The sequence below is a fragment of the Trichophyton benhamiae genome (genome assembly GCF_000151125.1).
Source record: "Trichophyton benhamiae CBS 112371 chromosome Unknown contig00074.8, whole genome shotgun sequence".
In the NCBI taxonomy this organism is placed as follows: domain Eukaryota; kingdom Fungi; phylum Ascomycota; class Eurotiomycetes; order Onygenales; family Arthrodermataceae; genus Trichophyton; species Trichophyton benhamiae.
In genome coordinates, this window is record NW_003315102.1 from 259,609 (window position 1) to 282,193 (window position 22,585).

A 22,585-nucleotide genomic window follows, 5' to 3' on the forward strand; every position below is an offset into this window, starting at 1 on the left:
TTGTAAATTATACGCTTAACATCTCAGAATTGCCAATCAAGTAGCATAAAACCCATAGTTAGGCATATATGGGTCAAGGAAATGCTCGTCGAGATTGAACCCATATGCGCCCACCATGTCGGATATTAACATATTCGAAGGTGTGAAGCTAGTACTACTCTCCGTCCCACTGTCCATAATCGGGTTGGCCATGTTAGTACTATCAGGAGAGGTGTTTGCTGCAGACCGGTTCCATGCCTTGAATCGTTCAAGCATTTTGCCAAGTCCTCTCGAAATATGGCGAGTCAGGTGCTTTTCTCCGGCACTTGCGCGTGTAATTAAATCGATAATTCTTTCCACCAAATGCTGTACCTGGCCAGCATCCACATTCAGATACCCTGTATTCCAGATAACAGCAACTTTGAGCAAGAAGACAGCCGAGAACGTAATCATGGTGTGTGTGAAAATTGGCACACCCACGACTGCGTCACGTAAATCCACCTCCTCCAGAACAAGGTTGAGGGTAGCCATGGCCGAAGATATCGCTACATTTGCGGCTTCCTTACGCTCCGGTGAAAACTGCATATTTGGCGAAATGGCACGAAGTGCCAGGGAATTGAGCTGGAATCTAGCAAAATGATAGTGCAGAACAACGCCCTTCGAAGGATACGTTCGGACATACGGGTTATCAACTATAAAATAATTAGTTCAAGTCTAACGGCCTTGGTGCGATAATGCAGATATGATATGGTTTGGAACGTACGAGACCGGGGCTGCCACAGCATTCTCCATTGCTCAATAGCCCTGTTAAAAGACCGCAGTTGCCCAAAGTCAGATTCGGTCAATGCTTGCTCGGTATCTGACCCATATATCCGATAAGCTTCCGTCAGAATGACGAACAATGCTACTTGAGCAATAAGTCGAACGTCTCCCGGAACAGCAGATGGTGATTGTAGAAAAGTTTCGTAATTTTTGATAGCAGCATCTTCATGGATTGAAGGGGGCCTTCCGTAAGCAATACTGAAATGATGTTCACAAACATAGATCAAGTACCAAAGCTTAGCACGCTCAAACTGATCAGTCTGCCCCCTGGTCATCTTCAAGAAACTGTGATGTAAGTTAATCTCAGTTGCTATCCGTACGGCTTGTCCGGAGAGCTTCCAACTAAGGTCTGGCAGCCAGAATGCACCAATGCATCTGGCACGAATGTCATCCAGTGTGTGATAGCGTGACAAGGTGGCCGCTCCAATCAATGAGACAAACTCATTGTAGCATTTGTTAAGGGTATCTGTCCGGTTGGGAATATGAAGTGCAGACACCGTTAAAATTGCCGCGGATAGGAGGGATGAGGACCTCCTCACAGAGGATAGGTCTGAATGTAACAAGATTATTCCACCCCAGAGAAGCTGATTCAAGGTACGGCGGAAGTAAGCAAAGAGTTCCTCCGCCTCGTGGAGTGAGATGCAGCCTCTCGAAATGAAATCCTCTTCCATCAATGTCGACTTCGGTTTCCCAACTTGGTTACTTCTTAAATTACGGAGCTTTGTGACTTCATATAGAGTTCCCATGGGAGCAGGTACCAGATCAGGCTCTTCCGGCATTGGTTCCTGAGAATTCTCTCTAGTCATGTCCAGTGACTTGGTAGCATTCATATCCTTAACACGAACTTCGCTGGACGCATGGTTTGGAGTAGAGCTTAGGTCGGAAGGCGCTCCAGGAGAGTGAGTCAAGTCAAAGGCTGAGAGCGAAGGGAACTTGTTCTCGCGGAGAAGATAGGACACAGCAGCCTCGAGGCGCTGCATTCTATTGGTGGCTTTAGCCTTCCAGCTATAATGAGAGAAAGGGACGCATGTCAGTCAAGTTTCTTTGCGAAAAGCCCAATAATAAAAGGAATAACACTGGCTGCAACCCACTTAACATCGTCATCAACGAATCTCTGAGAGAAGTCATTGGCCACGCATTTGGCACCACTTTTAAGGCACTTGGTGCAGCTGGTTTCCCCAGGCTTCACCTCGCACTTAATCTTATGCCGCTTGCATTCTGCGCCTGTACGAAGACTTAGTATCGAAGATATCGAGGATACGGGTTCATAACACAGGTAAACTAACATGCGCGAGCTTTTGATATCTTGGGCGCAACAATTGTGTGAGTCGACTCTTCTCCGTTGATCCTTGGAGGGCTAACCGCCTCGTGGGACCGCTTCATCCCTGTCGGTTGTGGAAGACTCGAGAATGAGGGCGACACCAGGGCGTGAGTCGCATGAAATCCATGTAATCGCGAGGGCCAGTCAGGCTGGAAACGGCGTATTGTGTCCCTTTAGGCACATCGGGTGCTGGCTTAGATACCTTAGCGACTTCTGCTCCCTTGCGCCAGGAGAACGAGCAGGGAGGCAAACTCTTGCTCCACCCCCACAGCTCGTGCAGCGTTGTAGTTACATAGCTAGTTTTTCCGCCCCGATCTCGTCTCTCATGCTTCAAACAGCCCTAGAGCATCGTCTCAACGGTCGGCGCCTCGTTGGCTGGTCCTGGACGAGCGTCTTGTCTGTCTCCCGGAGCGCTGGCAGAGGCTCAGCAGAGCGACGTCGTCCTGCATGCCGAATCGGGAAATTGGTCATGTGACCCCGCGTTTTGTTCGCGTTCGAAAAGGCCGGCGGCGTAGGGAACAAACAACACAGCGAGAACTAGCACCGCTTGATATTCACATCTACTACGATACAACTAATAGATGGCCGTTGAGGAGGGAAATGGACGATGGATATTGACGCCGACGAGATGGCAGACGGGGCCTGCGCGAACCCCTTGCTGCTGGGCTGGCTCAAGCAGTGGTATGACGAAGCCTTGGACAAGAACATGAAGGGAGCATCCGCAGTGTATGTAGTTATGGCTGTATAAACCTGCGTACTGATGGCCTTTCCGCATCTAATACCCTTTGAAATAGGTATAAAAAGGCCTATAACTCCATGAAGGCGTGTCCGTTAGAATTCAGTCACCCATCAGAGGCGCAGCAGCTGAGTGGAGTTGGACCTAAAATGTGTGAGCGCTTGACTGCAAAGCTCAAGGAATACTGTGAGAATCATGGGCTCCCCATGCCAGAACGACCACAACCACGGCAACAGGGTGAGTTGCTAGGTACTCTGACTGTATTATACACAAATAACACTAACAACATACTATGCAGTCAAGAAACGGCCATCTGCAGACCTTTTGCGGCAGGAGGAAGGCCAAGCGCCGAAACGACCCAAGAAAACAAAGCCATATGTGCCAACCCTACGTTCAGGGCCTTATGCACTCCTCTTGGGGCTTGCTACCGTGGACAAGAGTTCGTCGGTAGGCTTGACCAAAGACCAGCTTATAGAAGTTGCACAACCGCATGCCGATGCTTCCTTTACTGCACCCCCGGACCCCAACAAGTTTCACACTGCTTGGGATTCAATGAAGACTCTCATTAAAAAGGACCTTGTCTATGAACGTGGTAGACCGCTGAAGAGATACCTACTTACAGACGAAGGGTGGGAAATTGCGATGCAAATACAGAAGACGGTTAGGTTAAATTCACAGGTCCCTCCGGATACCAGGACTACCATGGTTAGTAGTTGCGCCAGCCTCATAAGATAAATGTCACAATTAACACTTTCCAGGATAACTTCATAAACTCCGGGAACGTACAATCATCTCGACCACTGAATTCTACAGATGAACCAATTTCAATCGATGTTCCACCATTGTCGCGAGGAATTGTGCATGGGTCTAGATTTACTCTTCCCCGAGGCAGCTTTACCATCGAGATGGTGCTTGATTACCGGGAAATACGCTCCAGGCAAGATCGAGACTATATCTCAAACGAATTAGTCAAGCGAGGTGTATCTCCCATAGTCCGGCCCTTGGAAGTTGGGGACATTCAATGGATTGCAAAATGCAAAGATCCTAACTTTCTTGCACAATATGGTGAAGCAGGCGATGAAGTTGCTCTAGACTGGATTGTTGAAAGAAAGCGGCTATCTGACTTACTCAGCAGTATAAAGGATGGTCGCTTCTACGAACAAAAATTCCGGCTTCGTCGTTCTGGCATCAAGAATGTCATCTACCTAGTGGAAATTATGACCCTTACGAGCGCAAACCCAGTAACTGCAAATCGTGATATGTCTGCTATTGCATCTGCCATAGCCTCGACACAGGTAGTCAACGGCTATTTCGTCAAACAAACGAATAGTGTTGATGAGTCGATTCGATATCTCGCCAAAATGACGCAACTGCTTCGTGAAATGTATACTGGGTCAGACGCTAACACTCCAGTGAGGCGTATAGAAGTTACGCCAACATCCTGTATAGAGTCACAAAACGAATATCTATTACATCTCGAACGACTACGCGCTGAAGAGCAGAAAAGACTAGACACATCGCCGACATCAAACGTCTTGGAAACTACCTATACCTTGACATATAACACATTCTCAGCTCTATCATCTAAATCCGATATGCTTACTCTACGTGATATCTTCCTAAAGATGCTTATGTGTACACGAGGAGTCACAGGAGATAAAGCTCTCGAAATCCAGAGGCGATGGAGTACTCCCCGTGAATTCGTCAAAGCCTTTGAACGGGTTGGGCCCCGAGGGTCGGATGGGAAACCTTCCCAAGCCCAGGATGATCTAGTCGCCTCTGCCTTAGGTGGGCTGGTCGGGCGAAAGAAAATTGGTAAGACATTAAGCAAGAAGATTGCAGAGATTTGGGCTCCCTGAATCTCTATTGTCAATTATGGTTGCATTTGATACCCCTTTTTGTAGGTCAGATTGGTAATATGTTTTAGACTTTTTGCATTTATGTACCCTAGGTGTGTCTCAGTGAGGCTTCATTCTTACGAACTTCAATCAGCCTAAATTTGCAAGTCCTAGTTCCATTTCTACCGATAAGACACTTCATTGTAAATCTTTCAATATTCCTATTGTATATTGTAGTTGACTCAGGGTCCACATCTCTTAACTTTTCATTTTATATTAGACGTTAAAAATGGAACTAATTGAACAACTCAAAAACCTCCAATATTCCAAGTAGCTTGCAGCTGCGTCCCAGCACCGATTGGATGTTCTATCGCCTTATTCTCCTAAACAATCGACTTATTCCGGCTGTAATTTCCACTCTGAGAGCTAAGCTGCTACAAACAACTGACACGCTGCTAAGAGCCATAGCAAGGGCAGCCCAAGCGGGATCTAGTCTCCAATGGTTGTTTATAACAATTCCATCACGCACTGTATGTCCACTAACAATGGGATAAAAGACTCCAGCGGCAACCGGTATAAGGGAGACATTATATATTGCTGCCCAGAGGAAATTCCACCTTACACGGTTAAAAACACGGCGACTCAGCTTGCAGAGATCAAGAATAGTGTTTAGGTCTGAGTTGAGAAGAATGAATCCTGCAGTGTTCACAGCAACGTCAGAGCCAGATGCCATGGCAATGCTAACGTCTGCAGCCGCGAGAGCAGGGGAATCGTTGGTACCATCACCAACGAAAGCAACGATGTTTCGCCTGGTTTTGGCCTTCGAATTTGTAGAAAGTTGGGCCCTGATTCCTAATTCATTGTTCTGCACCTTTTTAATATATTCCGCTTTTTGAGATGGGAGGACATTTGCTATGACATTTGACCTAGGGATCCCAAGCACTGAAGCTACAGCGTGGGCTGTTACAGCATTGTCCCCTGTGCACATATGGACATCGATATTCCTGGCCTGGAGCTGGGACACCACCTGTGCAGCTTCCTGGCGGAGGGGATCAGAGGTTGCAAATATAATGGCTGGAGTAAACTTTGCTGTTCCACTTGCTTTGCGTATAGAAAGAACTGCAGATGATTTGCCGGCAGAATGATATCGAGACAGTATGTTAGGTAAGAAATATAAATCTGGATCTTCTCCACATAGAAGGTCGACTAGACGCTGATTGCCAATCGATGCTTCGTACTCAAGTGCTTGATCACTGCCATCTAGGCGGACTGTAAAGGAACCTTTCATTCCATGACCCGGTATCTCTTCAACGGAGGTTTGTTTAACCATAACAGCCGTTTTGTCAGAACAAAATTCGACTATGGCCCTAGCAATAGGATGAGTACTGCTTTCTTCTAGCGCCTTGCCTAGTGCCCATGCAATTTGGCGATCATTCTCATCGGTAATGAGTACTTCATGGTCAGACACCTTAAGAGCACCACCCTCGGTGAGTGTCCCGGTCTTGTCAAAAATGATGGAATCCAATCGGCTTGCTTCCTGGAATGCCTCTCCCCCGCCTCTTACAAGGATACCTCGTTTTGCAGCCAATCCCCCGCCAACGAAAAGGGCCGTTGGAGCAGCAAGGGCAAGACCGCATGGACATGCAACAACAAAGACAGCAATGGCAAACTGCAAACTCCAAAAAGGCCAGCCTCCTTGTTCTGAATCTAGGTAGTCAGGGGGAAGAACTCCGGATTGTCCCAAACTAAGCCAAACTATGAATGTTAATATAGCAATCAAAGTAATCATAGGCACGAAGTATCCGGTTATAGCATCAGCAATACGTTCCACTGGTGCCCTTTTTGCCTGACCTTCCCTTACCACTGACACTATTTGGTCAAGCATGGATGTGCTTCCTAGATCAGTAATCTCAATTGATACTGGTCGCCCAACATTGACTGAGCCGGAGAAAACTTTGTCTCCTTTGGATTTTGTAGCCGGCATTGATTCTCCAGTGAGAGAGCTTTCATCAAACTTGTAGGAGTCGGTCCCGGTTATATTTCCATCAGCAGGAGGAGATCCTCCATGTGGAATCACAACAATGTCACCAATGTCTAGCAGATCAACAGGAACACGTTGAATTGAGCTGTTGTTCGGGTCAGGTTGGCCAGAAAAATCGTGGTCAAGAACCAGAATGGCATCAGAAGGTCGAAGTTTGCCTAGCATGGCGACTGCATCACCGGTCTTTGCTTTACTGTATGCCTCAAGAGCACGACCAATCAGAATAAAGAGAGTTAGAAATACGACTGTATCGAAGTAGGTTGCTATTTCCCCTGGCTCGTGCCCCTTGTCAGGTATACGGGATTTCAAAATAAGGACAGCTAAGGAGGCGAAATATGCAACCATTGCCCCAGCAGAAATGAGCATGTTCATGCTACCAAATCTGTAGAATCGCCTGAGTATAGGCACACGGCTCCCTGGTCTCCATAAAGCGCGAATCTCTTTGAAAGCACGAGCATGGAAGACATCAGTACCGAAAAACATGACGGGAGTGGTGAGGATGAAAAGAGCCCATTCTGCGCGAGAAACGGAGCCAATCCACATAGGTTCTTCGAGATACCTTCGAATATTGTTTGACTTTGGAACTATTGACATCCATAATATACCAATGAGGAATTCAGGAATACCAACAATGAAGGTGAACAGGAGACGAAGGAGAAGCCGTTTTTGTTCATGCATTTGCATAGCTCGAGAGCGGTCCTCGATGGTAGGTGGGTGGTAAAGACTCGCTGTAAAAACTTCATTCGCGCCATCAATAGTAGCAATGATATTTCGTATGGTAAGTGTTGGAGGGCTTGGGATATATGAAAGAGTGAGAATTGGCTCTTCCAAGGTGAGTTCCTCGATAATGGTCACTGCTGCGTCCGGAATTCCCATGAGGGCATCAAGAATCTTTTGAGGGCAATGGGGACAAAACATGCCCTCGACTTTGATCTGGACAGTCCTCTTTTTCACTTCCTCATTGGCAATGGAAGAGCTGTTGCCTATGGGCTTGCAATCCACAATGGCAGCCTCAAACCCCAATTCATCAATTCTGGAGATGATATCCTCCAGGTTCTCCTTCCCCTGGAATTCTATCTTCCCTGAGTTTCCCAGGAGATGTATAGTAGCGTTGGTAATGTAAGGGCAGGCGTCCAGTGCCCTGGTAACAGACCCAACACAGGAGCTACAGGTCATACCCTTGATGCTCACATCTGCGACATAAGCATCCTCTAGATGGCTCTTAAGATATACCTTCTCTACCGAGGCCTCGAAACCGATATCTTTCACCTGAGTTGCGATTTTCTCAATATTTTCCTTTGGGCCGCGGAATGCTACTTCAGCACTATTTGTAAGGAGGCTAACGGTAGCCGAAACAACGTGGCTGGAAGAGTTAATTTCGCTTGTGACCGCATTGGCACAAGAAGCGCACGACATTCCACCAATACTCAGCTGAGCCTCGAATATCTCGTCGCCAGTGCTCGGTGGGGGTTTGGCCACATCTTTTGTGGATGGCAGGACTGCCGGGGTGACTGCTGATCGAGGTATAGGGCCCGATAACTGCGGGTTTATTCGTCTCAGTGTCTCTACCGCAGAAACAGCGCCGGATTGGGTCGGAGGGGGGACTTCTAGTTGGTCTCCCTTATGACTCTGACTGGATCCGGCACCAAATTCCTCTCTGCAGACCAAGCAGTTTTCGATATGATGCGTCTTTCGAGTATCGGGAGAAACAGGCCGTAGCCTCCCTAGTACCTTTCGGGACTGAGGAGAGTTGAGGATACCAGACTCCAACCATGTGCTGCCTACTGACGAGGAAGTGTCCAGATCCCCGACTTTGACACCAGACTCATTGTAGGTATCAGCATGGTATACTTCAAACGCAGCATCCGAGAGAGCCTTGACTAGATCCGAGGTATTTGTTTCGGAGCCATGAAGGACTGTAACTTCGTGCGCGAGAATGGTGATCTCGACGGCTTTGATGTCAGGGAGACCATGCAGGACTTCCTTTGCGTAGGCCACGCAGGAGGCACAGTGTATATTATTGACAAGCAGGATGGTCTTGAGGTCCTCTGAGGGTATATTTATCCTGGGAATAGGCAGCTTTGGAGAGCCAGAGCAGCAGCATGAGGATGTAGTCTTGTTGGCGTCTGCCATAGTGATAGAGGGCTGGGCTCAGTGGTAGCGGCAGCTGCGATCAGACCAAAGGGTGAAGACAAGCAGGGTGACAGTTCCTGATATATCAAGGTATTCTGTCGTTCGATTGAACCTGGTATGGCAAAATGGTGGTGTCACCAGCCGATATATAGCTAGCTAATCGGCGTCAGTCAGAGTGGAAGGGAGGAGAAGATGTTCGAAGCAGGAAAATTCCCAGCTTGACATCGAGCGGTTTTCGCAGTATTTAACCCCATTTCGACAGCTGGTTTGAAATCAACATTCTTCTTGTCATAGTGATTTCATCATCTCCTGCTAGCCAGTCAGCTAGCTAAACGAGACACACTCGAGAATTACGGAGAAAGCCATGAGGCGACGGGATACGATGCAGATATTTGCCGGATGCACAAATCGCGCGGTGTTGAATGGAGCGGGTGAAGGGCTGAGGGTTTGGCGCAGCAAACGGCATCCATCGTGGACCCAATGGAGCCCCAGAGAAGCCATTTAGAAGACGCGAGAGAGGACTACAGGACCGGGATGTCGCTTCTGACTCGCATATGTGCCAGGAAGACAACGGTGTTGATGATTATCGAAACGATCCAAGCGGTTGGAGCAAGACGCCAGGTCTCGCAGATGTACCTTTTGGCGTGAGAACTACGCAGAATGATACCAGGGAAGGACTTTTCAGCCGCGATTCTAATTATTCATATGGCCTTTTGCATATACGCTGGCTGGCAGGGGTGGTGCCTTTGACGTCAGGCCAGAGATGGGATACGAGCTTGTCTACAGATGAAGAACACATCATACGGCCTCTATCCTGCAAGCTGCACCCAGTGCGCCGTCCGAGATGCTAGTTAACTACTGAGCACGGCCATACCAAGGACGAAGGATTGGGGCCTTCTGCATAGGAATTGAGCTATTGTCGACCATCTCCATAATCCGGTCTAAGTGGTTGGTTCACGACTGTATATACGGTGATATCAGTCCACCAGCAGGGTAGAGACCAGCTACTGTTACCCATTGTTCGTGTGCTTGATACACTTCCATGCCATTATTCATACTTCCGGGGAATCAGGGTAGACTGTTGCTGCTGCATCATCATCACCCGCATCGACGGCTTGGTTCAGTGGACAAATCATACATTCTCTCTATGCGATGACAACCTCGATCCTGGCAGTCAATGACCTACTCTTTGGTTCTGCCACTCAAGGCCGGTCCCGTTGCCTGTTCTCTCTGGCCTATTCGGTGTCTTCTTCACTCTCGGGATATGAAAGAACGAGTTCATCACGGCACCGCTACTGCTGTTATCCCGCAAGCCAGCCAGTAGTTTCTGTTGCCCTTGAGCACATCCAATTGGTCTCCAGGACCCCGTACATGTGTCCCATTGCATCTTATGCCTTCGAGGGAGCGGACAAAATCTTATGGATGTCCCTTCCCTGTCGTGTTTCCTGGCACCAGGATGGCTTCGGACTTCCTAGCTTTCATTTAATATAAGTTTGTCGTTTTCCGGTTGCCTGCATCCAGGTGGGCTTGCTAACATCGAGTCCGGACCCCTTAGTTATCCCTTTCTCTGCAGGTCTGACAGCATAGCCGTCCCTGGAAAGGAGGCGGGTAACACCACCGCTATCCAGGAATTGTGTTCTTGGGATCATCCGACCTGACTACCCTTGTGACATGCTGGTTTTGGAACTTCCCTGCTGAGCTTCTCCCTCAGGACCCAGTTGTACAGAGTACAGAGCAGATGATATCTGCAACACCAACTCCCCAGGCCACCCCTAGTAATTCTCCTTCCATCCTCCAAAACTCCAAAAATAAAGCCGCTCTCTGCTGGACTGAGAGCATCCCAACAATCACCACCGCCAGTCTCGAGAGATCAAACTAAGAGGAAAAATAAAAATAAAAATAAAAAAAAAAAGGCTAAAATTGTCACGGAATCGAACTTGGGTGGCCATGACTTCCCCAATCAGGCTTAGCGCCGCTGCTTTTCCTCCGCCACCAAAAGGCGCAAAAAAAGAGCATCACGTGACTGACTGGCTCAAGCGGCTGCACCACGAGGAGCGAGGCGGGCGGGCGGCGGCGAGGCGAGAGACACTGCGCCGGCCTTGCGCATTTCTGACGACATCGACTTGACAGACCGACGTTGACAGCTTGATATAGACCGTTGGCACCGGACGGGGGATTTCGATCCTGGGACCTGGGATTTACGGCGCATTTAGAGATCCTGCTGCGAGACCTCACTCCCCTGTTACCTGCCAGTGGGGAATTCTTCCTCTCCGTGAGTCCAACACAAAAAGGATACCTCTTGTTCCTGGCTGTCATCGCTGTCAGAGCATGAACTGATATATTCTCTGGACAGCCAAATTCAAACTATAGAACTCCTACGAAGAAGCAGGCTTGTACAAATATAGTGTTCATCCATCACCAGGCCCTCATGGTTGGTGTCAAGCCAACTCCCCGTCTCCCTCCGCCAGGGAAGGCCGGGATTCGACGGCCGCCAGTCGAGCGTCTAGCAAGCTTGAAAAGGCCCAATCCTACTCCTATCCGACGTCCACAGTCTATCCATGTCCCCCAGAACCATCAGCACCAGCACCCGCAACAGCAGACACAAAAGCCAAATACGACCGTACCCCCTAAAACATCAAAATGTCCGAACCCAAGTTGTCCTGATCCCAACATAGTAGAGGACGATGGACAAAAGGTCTGTGCCGGGTGTGGTACTGTTATCAGCGAGTCCAATATCGTCTCAGAAGTTACATTTGGCGAAGCTTCGTCAGGAGCTGCTATCGTGCAAGGAACCTTTGTCGGTGCAGACCAGAGTCATGGACGCAGCTTTGGACCTGGATTCCAGCGTGGTGGTGGCATAGAAAGTAGAGAGATAACCGAGCAGAACGGTAAGCTCTCTTCCTCTAGGCGTATGTGTGAATGGCTTGAGGGATCTAACATGGTATAGGAAATCGATATATTGCGCAGCTCTCCCGGGCTTTGAACATCCCGGAAAGTGCCTCAAAAGCCGGAGGGCAAGTATTCAAGCTTGCGGTAGGGCTTAACTTTATCCAAGGACGTCGAACAAAGACCGTAGCTGCGGTAGCTCTTTATATTGCGTGTCGGCGTCAAGATGGGAACACAGTCATGTTGATCGACTTTGCAGATGTACTGATGGTAAGCAGAAGTATACCCACATCCGGTATTTCTCCCATTGCTAACACTGCTGCAGATCAATGTATTCAAACTGGGTAGAGCATACAAAGCACTACTTGATGAGCTGAAGCTGGGGGGGAACCATTTCATCATGAATCCAATCGACCCAGAAAGTTTGATCTACCGATTCTCAAAACAGCTAGAATTTGGTCCTGCCATGATGCAGGTTGCCAGTGAGGCCGTCCGAATCGTTCAGAGAATGAACCGTGACTGGATGATTACTGGTAGACGACCGGCAGGCATATGCGGTGCTGCCCTTATCCTGGCTGCACGGATGAACAACTTCCGCCGTACTGTCCGTGAGGTAGTTTATGTCGTCAAGGTTACGGAATTAACCATTCACCAACGCCTAAACGAGTTTAAAGCTACAGAAAGTGGTGGTCTGACCGTTGATGAGTTCCGGTCTGTACAGTTAGAAACCTGCCACGACCCACCTTCTTTTTCACACTCCAAGGACAAGAAGGCTACATTACAGGGCAAGAAAAGGAAAGCTGCTGAAGTGGAAGCCGGAGCTGATGCCGGGCGGGATCAAGCATCTCTCAGGGTGGTCCAGACCAAAGCTCCTCGGGTTGACGCAGATGGGTTTGCCATCCCCGAAATTCCCATTGATCCGGCTCTGCTAGCCTCCGATAAGCAACAAGAGCCGTCCGAAAGCTCCGGTGCAGTTAACGAATATGGACTTCAAAATGACGGGAAACGTTCCAGGCCTAAGGGCAGTAGAAGCGCCCCTTATCCTGAACCTACGGAATCCGAGCTGGCCTCGGAGTCTGCTCTGGAAGACGAGATGACCGCCCTCTTGTCTTCAAATTCCGACCTTGTCACCAGTACTGCCAAGCCAGTAACGGACACTACCAACACCGAAATAACTCAACCTAAACCTACTGATGATGGCGATAAAGATGCCGATCATCAAAATACCGAGCCAGATGCAGATACCGACGTCTCTACCACTCCACCTAAACCACAACAGCCGGTATCATCAGATGTCGAAATTAACCCCTTAGAATTTGAGGACGACCCGGAAGTGCAATTCTGCCTTCTATCTCCAGCTGAAGTAGAAATCAAAGAGCGAATCTGGGTCCATGAAAACAAAGACTACCTTCGTACACAGCAGGCAAAAGCGCTCCGAAAAGCTCTTGCTGAAGCTGGCTCAGATCCATCAAGATCTGGCGCCCATCGCCCACGAAAACGCCGCAAGGGCCGTATAGGGGATGTCACATATCTTTCGGGGGAATCAAAGAATGCAGACGGCGAGTCTGTGGCTGGATCACGCGCCTCGACCCCAGCAGAAGCAACGAGGCTCATGCTTGAAAGACGTGGATTCAGCAAGAAGATAAACTACCAGCTTTTTGAGCAGATGTATGGTGACAATGACGAGGCAGCCAATGAAGAAGGCGGAAGCATCATTACAGTCAAGAGGAAAGATAGCGAAAGCGACGCCAGTCGCCGAAGCAGAAGTCGCAGCGTTAGCGTCAGCCGAAGTGTTCGCGGCTCAAGCATCGCATCTGAAGGAGGAGGCATATTTGGCGGACGGGCGTCAGGCAATCGGTCGAAATTACTGAAACCGATCCGAACACCCGTGAAATCCACCATGAAAAAATCTTCTGCTCCAGCAGTGGTGCCAGCTTCGACCAGTCCAAGCAAACCGGCTGTTGAACCTACATCCAAGGAAATCTCACAGCCGTCAGCCGTGCCTTCAGCTGAGTCTCAAAAGGTACCTAAAGCTGTCGCAGAAGTGACGGCTCCGGCGCCAGCTCCGGGACAGTTGAAGTCGCAGCAGCAGCCCACGGACCCCAACGAAGAGATTCTAGGCTATTTGCCTGATGCCGAAGAGGATCAGTTACCCGCCGGGACAGAGGATATAGATGACGAGGATGAAGAGGAAGAGGACGAGGAAGAGGAGGACGATGGTGTCGAGGCTGCGTTTGCCGGCAATTATTATGACGAAGGGAGTGAAGGAGGATATGACGATGATTATTTCTAACTGTATTTAATCGGTCGTCAAGGATAGACGCATCATCAGGGGTGTACGGCTGATTGCATGTGTTTGGCTGTTGATCAGCGTCGCCTGTGCCGTAGACTCATGTTTCTTATAACCCATTTACTTCGCTAGTAGTAGCACGAAATATATAACGGCAAGTAGCTGAATGCTAGGAGAATAATTTATTTTATCTCAGTATTTCATTGGTAGTTTTTACAGCTGTTCGTCTCATAAGCTGTATGGATTAATAACAGTGGAGAGAGACCCAGTGATCAACTGGTCAACAACACTTAAGCAGTATGAAATAAAGGAAATATAGAAATCATGTGAGACTCGCGAAAAAATAGAATACGGTAGATGAATAGATAGAGTACCGAAATGTGCGGAAATAGATAGAAGAAAGAACATTAAGTGACAAAAGAAACCAGCTTCATCACCTTAAATACGTTCCGTATGCCGATCCGGGGTTAGTCGTTTTGGCTGATCCGCAACATCGTTCGATCGTCAGTCGTTCGAATGGCGTCCATCTCTGTAGCGTTGTGGTTGTAGGAGTCTAGTCGATTTCCATCTGGATGTCCGTTCCGGTTGAGGTTCCTGTCGTTCCCATCATACATCCGTTCATGCCACCGGTAGCAATCGGGATTCCCTTGTCTTCCACTTGCCGTTCAGGCGTCTTTTCAGCTGCCTTTAGTACTGCTGAGCCAGCTTCGAAGGCAATTGGTGAAGACTGGAGGTTACGAATTGAAGATTGCCAGTCCCTGCCGACCAGCTGGCCTTCAGTAAGGTTATCGTCGAAAAGGTAGAAGTGTCGCTGTGCGGCATTGTCGTTCTGATGCTGGCCTTTTGGAAGGGCTGAAACAAGGTAGACATTCAGGCCGCGATGCTTAAGCATAATTTGGGCATCGTGTAGGTGAGTAGAGAAGTGGTTGTTGATGTATTTCTCCCAACCACGAATGGCAGCAACCATATCTTTGTCATCGTTAGCCATGCGTTGCCAGCTGATACCTAGTAGTCGAGTAGCATCATCAACATGTGGCATTTCGGGCCCCTTGGGAGAAGATCCGGATCCGCAAACGTCATCCGTGTTCGATTGGAGTTTGTTGGCGATTGACAAGGCGGTTATGTCATCGTAAGCAGAGGCGGTAGCGTCGAGCCGTTGTGTCTTCCGGCTGGGTAGAGGGTTGATATGGTCATGGTTGACGTCTGTGGTGATAGGAACGGAGATCTGATTACTAACTGCTTTCTCCTCTGCCTTCTCTTCATACCAGGTCCCTGTCTGGCTGGAGGCTGAGACGGCTAGTCCAGTTTTTGGGTTGATGAGGACCATTCCTTCGCCGTAGATTGGCTCCTCTTCTGGTACGGTTGGTGGAGTGAGTGCCTTTTGAACAGCAAAGTTATTGTGGTTGTCATTATTGCTTAGGTTGAATTCGTCTCTCGATCGTTTGCGTGACGGTGCAGCAGTACATTGAGTAGCATTCAAAGGCGTCTGACGGCCTATGAAAGACTTGGGTGGCCCAGACTGTATACCGTCTGCATGAGCAGAAGCATGATGGGGAACGCGGGAACCGCCGGAATGGGCAAACGAATGGTTCATCGAGTCGGTAGGTGTAAGCTGATTGGTCTGGTGAAGTTGAGATGGAGGAGGCAAGGCGACGGTTGGTCCGTTGAAGTAGTTGTTGAAGAGAGATGGACCCATGGTTGATCTAAATAGAAAAGAGGAGCGTACTGTTAAAAAGAATAAATGTCGGAAAGGGAAAGCTGTTAGACAATGCTGCAAAGTAAATCTGTCAGATTAAAAAAGAAAGTTATTTTTGTTTTGTCTTTTTCTTGCTTTGTGGTATCCGCCGGATTAATAGACCCAATGTAGAGAGAAGAAGAAGAGGCTGGCGAGGTATTAGGATGGAGGATGCCGAGGAGAGCAGTGACGTTAAGAGGAGCAGGGGATAGAGAAAGAGATACACCGTGGTAGGGAATTCCACGGGGGAAGAATAGTTAAGTGAGCCGCCGTTGAGGCGTTGCAGGCGTGCAGGTTGGTAGCTGTTGGTATTTTGAGGTTGAGGTTGAGGTTGTAGTTAGAAGTTAGAGAGAGAAAAGAAGAAGAAGTTGAAAGTTGGGAAGAAACGAAGAAGAAGGGCCGGGCTTAGTCAGCACAAGCCTTGCAAGGACCACCCCGGATACGGCAAGGAGCTACCTCGGTGGTACTTTCCATGCGCGGCATCAGACCCGCAGGAGGCAGGTACCACCCCCTGCTGTCTTGGCCAGCCAATGGGAGGTGAATCTCGTGAGCTTATACAGTGCCAAGGACGGAGTCACAGCCAATAAGAAGTGCATACTCTTGTTGCCAAGACGTTGCAGCCGGGAGTGGCTAGGCCTAAAGGAGAGGCGCGATGGATCATCGGCTTAGTCAGCAAAGGCGATCTGGGGCAAGTTTAAACGCTTAGTAAGCTTCTTTGTCATGCGGAAATACTTTCTCTTCCGGTGGCTGATGGAAGGAGCTTGTTTGTCAATTGTTTGTTGCTTGTGTACAAAGAGGCGAGAAGGGGGAAAGGAAGAGATAGATATAAAAGCAAGGCAGAAAGAAACAACGTCTAGTGTTTGAATGGGATAAGAAGAGTGGAAACAGTGAAGGGAAGTAAGTGAGAAAGAAGAAGAAAAGCAAAGGCGTAGTGAAAGCAGTCGCCTTGTCCGGGTGAAAGGAGACATGATTACAAGGCATTTGTTGTAAAGTTGTACAAGCAAGAATGAAGCAAGAGCTTGGAAGTAAAAAGGGAGGGGGAAAGATTGAAACAAAACCCATATCTTCCCTTCTCAATTTCTAGAAGCCTTCAGTTTCCTCCCGTCCTTTTTGTGCATATCGTACCATTAATAAACCAGCGAAAAAGAAAAGTAGACAGCAAGCGGTGTCCTGTGATGCAGTGAAATTAGTTCGTAAATGGATTTTGAGACAAAGGGAGTCGACGTATCCATCGATCCCTTTTCCACTTTTTTAGTCTAAAACGCGGAGAGAAGACAAGGCTTTTTTTTTTACTGCCCGGAGACTTTGCCTGGAAGCATTCCCTTGACAACTTTGGGGTCAACGGAGCCTCCGAACTGGAACATGAGGATGATGAGGACGAGGACACCCATTCCAATGAGAATGAGGCGACTTCTAGCCGGGTGAGTGGAGGAGTACTCTGCCCATTGGCGGAGACCTTGGTTGGTGTACTCTTTCATCTTCTCGACGCCTAGCTTGTAGTAGATCAGACCACCCAGGGCAATGGTGTAGCCAAAGAGCTGGAGAGGAGTGACGGGAGTCTTCCACCACAAAGCAGAAATAGTGACGAGAAGAATATCCTTGAGGACACCGCAGAGGGTCAAAACAAGAGAAGAAGTTTTGCCGATCTGTAAGTCAAGTTAGCATTACGCTAAGATCAAAATTAACCTAGCGCATGTAGATACGTACCAGGAAAACGACGGAGACGTTGAGAAGGAAGGCAACCATGCCGTTGGCCAAGAGGGTGATAACCCCGACCTTGTAAATATGGTCCATAGTCAAATCCGGCACCTCCATGAACAATGCAACCACGCCGTTCATGACGGCACAGACCGGGGCAAAGTAGTACAACGAGACCAAGGGGTCCATCTTGTACTCAGCAGCGCTAAGGAGCTGCTGCACCATGACGAGACGAGTAGCTTCGAAGACGATACCAGCAATTTGGAAGATAAATCCGACCATGACGAAGTGGATCTCGCCAAAGGAGGCAATGATAACGCCAATGACGATGAAAGATACATTCAGAAGCACTTTCATGTTAGGTGGGGAGATGCTGAGGGCCCAGGTAACGAGCAACACGGCAACAGGGGTAGTGGCCTATAAACGACTGACATTAGCATATTATACTCTTGTTGCGATTTTAGTATATATAGTAGTAACCTACCTTGAGCATCTGAATGAAGGCAACGCTGAGATAGAGGTACGTCTTGTTTCCACAGATCAAGCTCAGACTGAAGAAGAAGCCAATTGGCACTATGGCACGGAGGTAGACACGGCCAGTCATCTTAACCTTCTTCCGTCCATCGAGGAGGTTGGTGGTTCGTGCTAGTACCTGGGTCATGAAGGCCGCAAACGCAAGATGCCATGTTGTAAGGATGACGGCTATTGATAAGGGGGTCAGGATAACAATTTCACCAGCGGAGAATCAAAAGACGTACGGAATGCTATAATCACAAACTTGTCAGCAGTCTAGTTAAACCAGGTAAAAACAAAGGGAGAAAAAATGTGTGAAGATGACTTACGGAATTTGTTCTGCTTCTTATCGAGCAGGTCCTTGTTAAACAGAATAACCGCCGAACTCATCGTAATCCAAGAACTGCATGATTCGGCGTCAGCACCACACATCCACCGCAACTCCGCCACAGATAAACCCGGGGTCGCAAGCAGAGCAGAGGAAACTTACATCACGTAGAAAGCCGGATGGAACGAAGGCTTGGGCGGTTCGCTCTTCGTCGCCGCCGGGTTGACAGTCGGCAGTGTCTGGCTATCGTCCTTTCTGTCCTCCATCTCCATGGCCATGGCCGGCCCAGCGGCAGCACCAGGCTGTATCTCGCCGGAGGTCCTGGCCTTCTCTTGCTCGCCCATCTTCTGCACGGCACTGGATAATGAATGAGCCTGTAAAGCGACGAAGCGATGGAAGTCGAACGGCCGTGACCGTAGCAGGTTGCTCTGGCCGAACGCGTTGGACGCCAGGGCAGTATCGGATAGCGGTCGGTCCCTTGGACGGATCTGTCACGGAAGGGAGACGGTCAATTAGCGAGATGAGACTGTTTTCCGACCCTCTGGATGGCTGTACTCGGGGTAAAAGGGGGCAAAGTCAGGAACTTGTCTTGCTGTCTTTTAATATACCACGATCGAGCAAGGGAGGAAAAAAAAAGGTGCGCCGGAGGTTTGGAAAAAGGAATTATGCAGCTCAAGCAGTGAGATAAGTAGTGATGGGCGAAGGGGCCACGCAACACGCTTATTAAGGTGGAAACGGCAGACTTGGTACTTTAGATATATAAATATAAATAGACGCAGCAACTTTTTATCTCGACTTCGGGGCAGCGACTGAAGACATCCAATGGCGACATGCATGGCCCGGTGTTCTCGCTGTCTTTGTTGTTGCCCTCTTTGCTAGTTAACTAACTATGTAAACTAGTTACAGAACAGCTGGGGCGGTGGTGTTGCGGATGGAGCCGGTTTTTGCCTACATCCAAATATCAACACCAGGCTGGCCATGAATAATACCCATCTAAACCACTCCAATATCAGGTATCTGACTGTCTGTTTTGGAATAACTTCTGACCCTCAGACTAAACACTTTCCCTTTTGCCCTGTCATCTCCTATTCCTGTGTCCCATCTTGAGGGCTAAAGCAGGTTCTCCAAGAGGAGATATCCTTAAGCGAGTAGAGGATTGTGAGGGAGCTCTGCTACCAGCAGCTATGCTATCAAAGTTACTCGAGTGTGTTCATTTCCTTATACCCGGGTTGCTGGCTATAAGACAAGAGAAATTTCTTCCTTGCAAGGACTCCCGCAATCTCAATAAGTCAGTTTCTGGACAACTTCATCATTGAACCCCTGCGTAAAATTACCGGGCATCTCCTCAATAAAGGCACGCTGGAGAATCAACTCTGACTGGTTAATGCTGAGAAACTGGTGAATGGTTGCTGGACTTCCGCTGGAGCAGATGTGCTGCCATCGCCCGTAGCCAGAGTTCTCGCAATGTCCTACGCTTTCCCACATCGTACTTCGAATAACCGCATACCCAGGCTTTGATGCTAAGTAGGTAATAGTGAATTGCCGCTCAGCACCACACATCTCACATCGATAGCATAGCGGAAGCATTTCCCGTGCTAGCTTCTTTTCATTGAAGCCGGGCCAAAGATGGTGGCTTCTACAACGGGTAGCGTATATTGCCTCCTCCCTCGACTTCCTGCTAGTATATTTGTATTCCACATACGAGGTTCTCCTTAAGATCAATTCGAAGTTCCCTGCGTTATTGACCGCCTTTGGGCTGATATATACAGCATGTGCGATATTTCTTTCTGTGTCCCTCCTAAAATAGGGCGCCTGGGGTACTAGATAAAGCTCATTTCGTCCGTAGCGAGGGCCTAATCTATAGTGATTAGCAATCTCTTTTGCATGCCTATAAAACAGACGTGGAAAACCCGTGGTATAGTCCAGTTGAATGCCGTTAAGGTCACAGGGCGATAGGCCGAGAACATTCTCTTCCAACCACGTATGAAATTTACCGCATTCATAGCAAAGGACGTGTTTCGGGAAGTCCAGTTCCAGGCGCTCGAGAAATCTGGCACGGTACAAGGCAGGCTCCTTGTTGAGCCTTTGTAGAACTCTTCTCCCACTGATGGCTTTATAGGCTGCTCTACAGGTAAGTGCAAAGGCAGCTGCATCGTCAAGAGGCAGGATAGAATTGGCAAGATAGTAAAGAATATCATCGTTTAGCCGGTGAAGAGCTGGTTTCAACCGTCCTTCTGGCCGGTGTCTGTCCTCAGATGAAAGGGAGTCTTCAGCTTTAGGCCCGTTGATGGTATCCCCTTCTGAGTCACGATCTGACGCTTGCGAGAGTTGTTCGTTTTGCTCTGTCTCTTTCCCTTTTGCTTTATCAGCTAAGCGGCCGAAGAATACCCAAACGCGATATAGTTGAAATCTGAGGGTCTTCATTTTGTGTGGCACTTGATCTGTGGAATGAACTGGCACAAATTTGTGATAAAATGATTGCAATTGATCATCCTTGAGATAGAGATTACTGCCTAGCAGGAGTAAGACTGCAGATACTTAATTAAAATGGCCCATCTGCCATGAAGTTATCTTGACGTCATTGCTTTTATGTACTGTCAATTGCGTTTCGCTTTTGGTGTCAATGTTTGTTGTCTTTTGCCACGATTTCGGAAGAAATAGTTACCAGAACCCAAGTTGTTGAAACTTGTGGGGGTATGATGACCTTTACGAGCAATTGTTCGAACGCAAATGTTTGTATGCAATTATGCTTTAAAATGTAAGGTATGGATTTATGGAGGTAATGCTATAAGATGACCTTTTTGGGGTTTGCATACTCCGTACTCTGAACCATCAATGCTAGTAACTAATCATCGTAGGCATCATTGTAGTAATCATCATCATAGCAATCATCAAGCGAATCTCCGTAGGAACCTTCGTAGGAAGCACAGTAGAAATCACCCGTGGTTTCATGGAATCCTTGAGCGCCCATCGGCTCAATAAAAGCTTCTGGGGAAGTGTGGGGGCCTTCAAAGTCTTCCTCGTCGTTGGTATAAGCTTCAGGTTGATACCCTAGGGGCCCACTGTTGCTAACAACCCACAAGAATGATTAGCACAATAACAAGACGAATAAATCAATTCTAGAACCAAATGGACCCAGTATAAATCTGCTCTTTACCCTAGTGATAGAGAAAATCCCCCGTGTACATATTCTTCATCAAGTATTGGACTTGTAGAACTCACCAATCTTCTTCAAATTCATAGTTACCACAATCCTGACTCTTGTTGTGATAGTTATCAAACGCCTGGCTGGCCCAGTGATCAGCATCGCGGTTTTCCTCTCTCGGGACATGCTGAAAATCGACCTTTATACCAGATCGTTCTAGGGAGTCTCTTGCTGAATTAAGCTGTTGGAAGAGCTCTCTATTAACCACTGGCTGGCCATTGGCAGCCCGGTATCCATTTGACTCCCACCTACGGCTCCATTCATTGACGCCTTTGACCATGTACTCAGAGTCAGATCGGATGGTTACATGGCGAGAAGGGCCACCGTCCATTTCTCGTGCCTTGTTAAGGCCATGGATACCGGCGAGTATCTCCGCTTTTTGGTTGCTGGGATTATCCAGGTTCAGGGGAATGCTTTCGTTAAATCTCGATCCCTGGTCAACAAATACACCTGCAGAAGCATCACGGTGTTCTCGTCCGTTTCCCCTGCATGCTCCATCGACAGATATAACAAGTGGCTGCGTGTTACCGTGACGTTGACCCTGGGGACGACCATCCAGTCCGTAGTAGGGTGAGTTGTCAAGAGTCATCCTGCAATGGGCCTCTTGTCGTTTTCGTAGCGGCGAGGTACAGTGAGAAACGTACTTGATGGCCTGGGATAGGGTGAAGTTCAAGCTTGGGGTTGAAATGTTGTTGTTTGGTTATCAACAACAGCCATTTCCCAAAAGGACACCCCCATCGCGCCCAAAGGAAGGTGGCGGCCCCGGGACTTGGTATCAGAGCATCAGGCTATGATACCAAAAATTGTTTTTTCATCGCATACAAGGATATAACAGTAAATGGAATGGAATACCTGGCAAGCTTGGAAATCAACGAAATACGGACTCTATGCGACTTCGTTAACGAGCGCAGGATAAAACGCATAATACCCCTTATACGACATTGCAACGGCACTGTTTAAAGAGATAATCCATTTCATATTCAGACATAAAAGTTCAGCGATGGCTGGCTAGTTACTTTGTTAAATGATAACTGACAGTAAAAAAGAAGTAAAAACAAGG

The 22,585-nt window shown here is 48.3% G+C and overlaps 8 protein-coding genes across 8 annotated transcripts; 2 read left to right on the forward strand and 6 right to left on the reverse strand.

Moving 5' to 3' along the window:
* Window positions 1–36: 36 nt before the first annotated feature.
* Window positions 37–1,781, reverse strand: ARB_00092 (uncharacterized protein; the record flags this gene model as incomplete). Its single annotated transcript, XM_003013599.1, has 2 exons — window positions 37–671; window positions 743–1,781. The coding sequence occupies 2 exons, from the start codon at window positions 1,779–1,781 to the stop codon at window positions 37–39; spliced, it is 1,674 nt and encodes a 557-aa protein (XP_003013645.1).
* Window positions 1,782–2,729: 948 nt separating this feature from the next.
* Window positions 2,730–4,717, forward strand: ARB_00093 (uncharacterized protein; the record flags this gene model as incomplete). Its single annotated transcript, XM_003013600.1, has 4 exons — window positions 2,730–2,848; window positions 2,965–3,095; window positions 3,157–3,563; window positions 3,617–4,717. 4 exons carry the CDS (start codon window positions 2,730–2,732, stop codon window positions 4,715–4,717), a joined length of 1,758 nt encoding a protein of 585 aa, XP_003013646.1.
* Window positions 4,718–5,063: 346 nt separating this feature from the next.
* ARB_00094 (uncharacterized protein) lies at window positions 5,064–8,870 on the reverse strand (the record flags this gene model as incomplete). Its single annotated transcript, XM_003013601.1, has 1 exon — window positions 5,064–8,870. One exon carries the CDS (start codon window positions 8,868–8,870, stop codon window positions 5,064–5,066), a length of 3,807 nt encoding a protein of 1,268 aa, XP_003013647.1.
* Window positions 8,871–11,298: 2,428 nt separating this feature from the next.
* Window positions 11,299–14,049, forward strand: ARB_00095 (uncharacterized protein; the record flags this gene model as incomplete). Its single annotated transcript, XM_003013602.1, has 3 exons — window positions 11,299–11,758; window positions 11,818–12,026; window positions 12,082–14,049. 3 exons carry the CDS (start codon window positions 11,299–11,301, stop codon window positions 14,047–14,049), a joined length of 2,637 nt encoding a protein of 878 aa, XP_003013648.1.
* Window positions 14,050–14,599: 550 nt separating this feature from the next.
* On the reverse strand, window positions 14,600–15,742 carry ARB_00096 (uncharacterized protein; the record flags this gene model as incomplete). The annotated part of the gene is made up of 1 exon (XM_003013603.1): window positions 14,600–15,742. One exon carries the CDS (start codon window positions 15,740–15,742, stop codon window positions 14,600–14,602), a length of 1,143 nt encoding a protein of 380 aa, XP_003013649.1.
* A 1,328-nt stretch (window positions 15,743–17,070) lies between these two features.
* Window positions 17,071–18,664, reverse strand: ARB_00097 (uncharacterized protein; the record flags this gene model as incomplete). Its single annotated transcript, XM_003013604.1, has 5 exons — window positions 17,071–17,427; window positions 17,489–17,896; window positions 17,964–18,181; window positions 18,322–18,395; window positions 18,483–18,664. The coding sequence occupies 5 exons, from the start codon at window positions 18,662–18,664 to the stop codon at window positions 17,071–17,073; spliced, it is 1,239 nt and encodes a 412-aa protein (XP_003013650.1).
* A 937-nt stretch (window positions 18,665–19,601) lies between these two features.
* Window positions 19,602–20,744, reverse strand: ARB_00098 (uncharacterized protein; the record flags this gene model as incomplete). Its single annotated transcript, XM_003013605.1, has 1 exon — window positions 19,602–20,744. One exon carries the CDS (start codon window positions 20,742–20,744, stop codon window positions 19,602–19,604), a length of 1,143 nt encoding a protein of 380 aa, XP_003013651.1.
* A 421-nt stretch (window positions 20,745–21,165) lies between these two features.
* ARB_00099 (ribonuclease H1, putative) lies at window positions 21,166–22,114 on the reverse strand (the record flags this gene model as incomplete). Its single annotated transcript, XM_003013606.1, has 2 exons — window positions 21,166–21,382; window positions 21,543–22,114. The coding sequence occupies 2 exons, from the start codon at window positions 22,112–22,114 to the stop codon at window positions 21,166–21,168; spliced, it is 789 nt and encodes a 262-aa protein (XP_003013652.1).
* Between the last annotated feature and the right edge of the window lie 471 nt (window positions 22,115–22,585).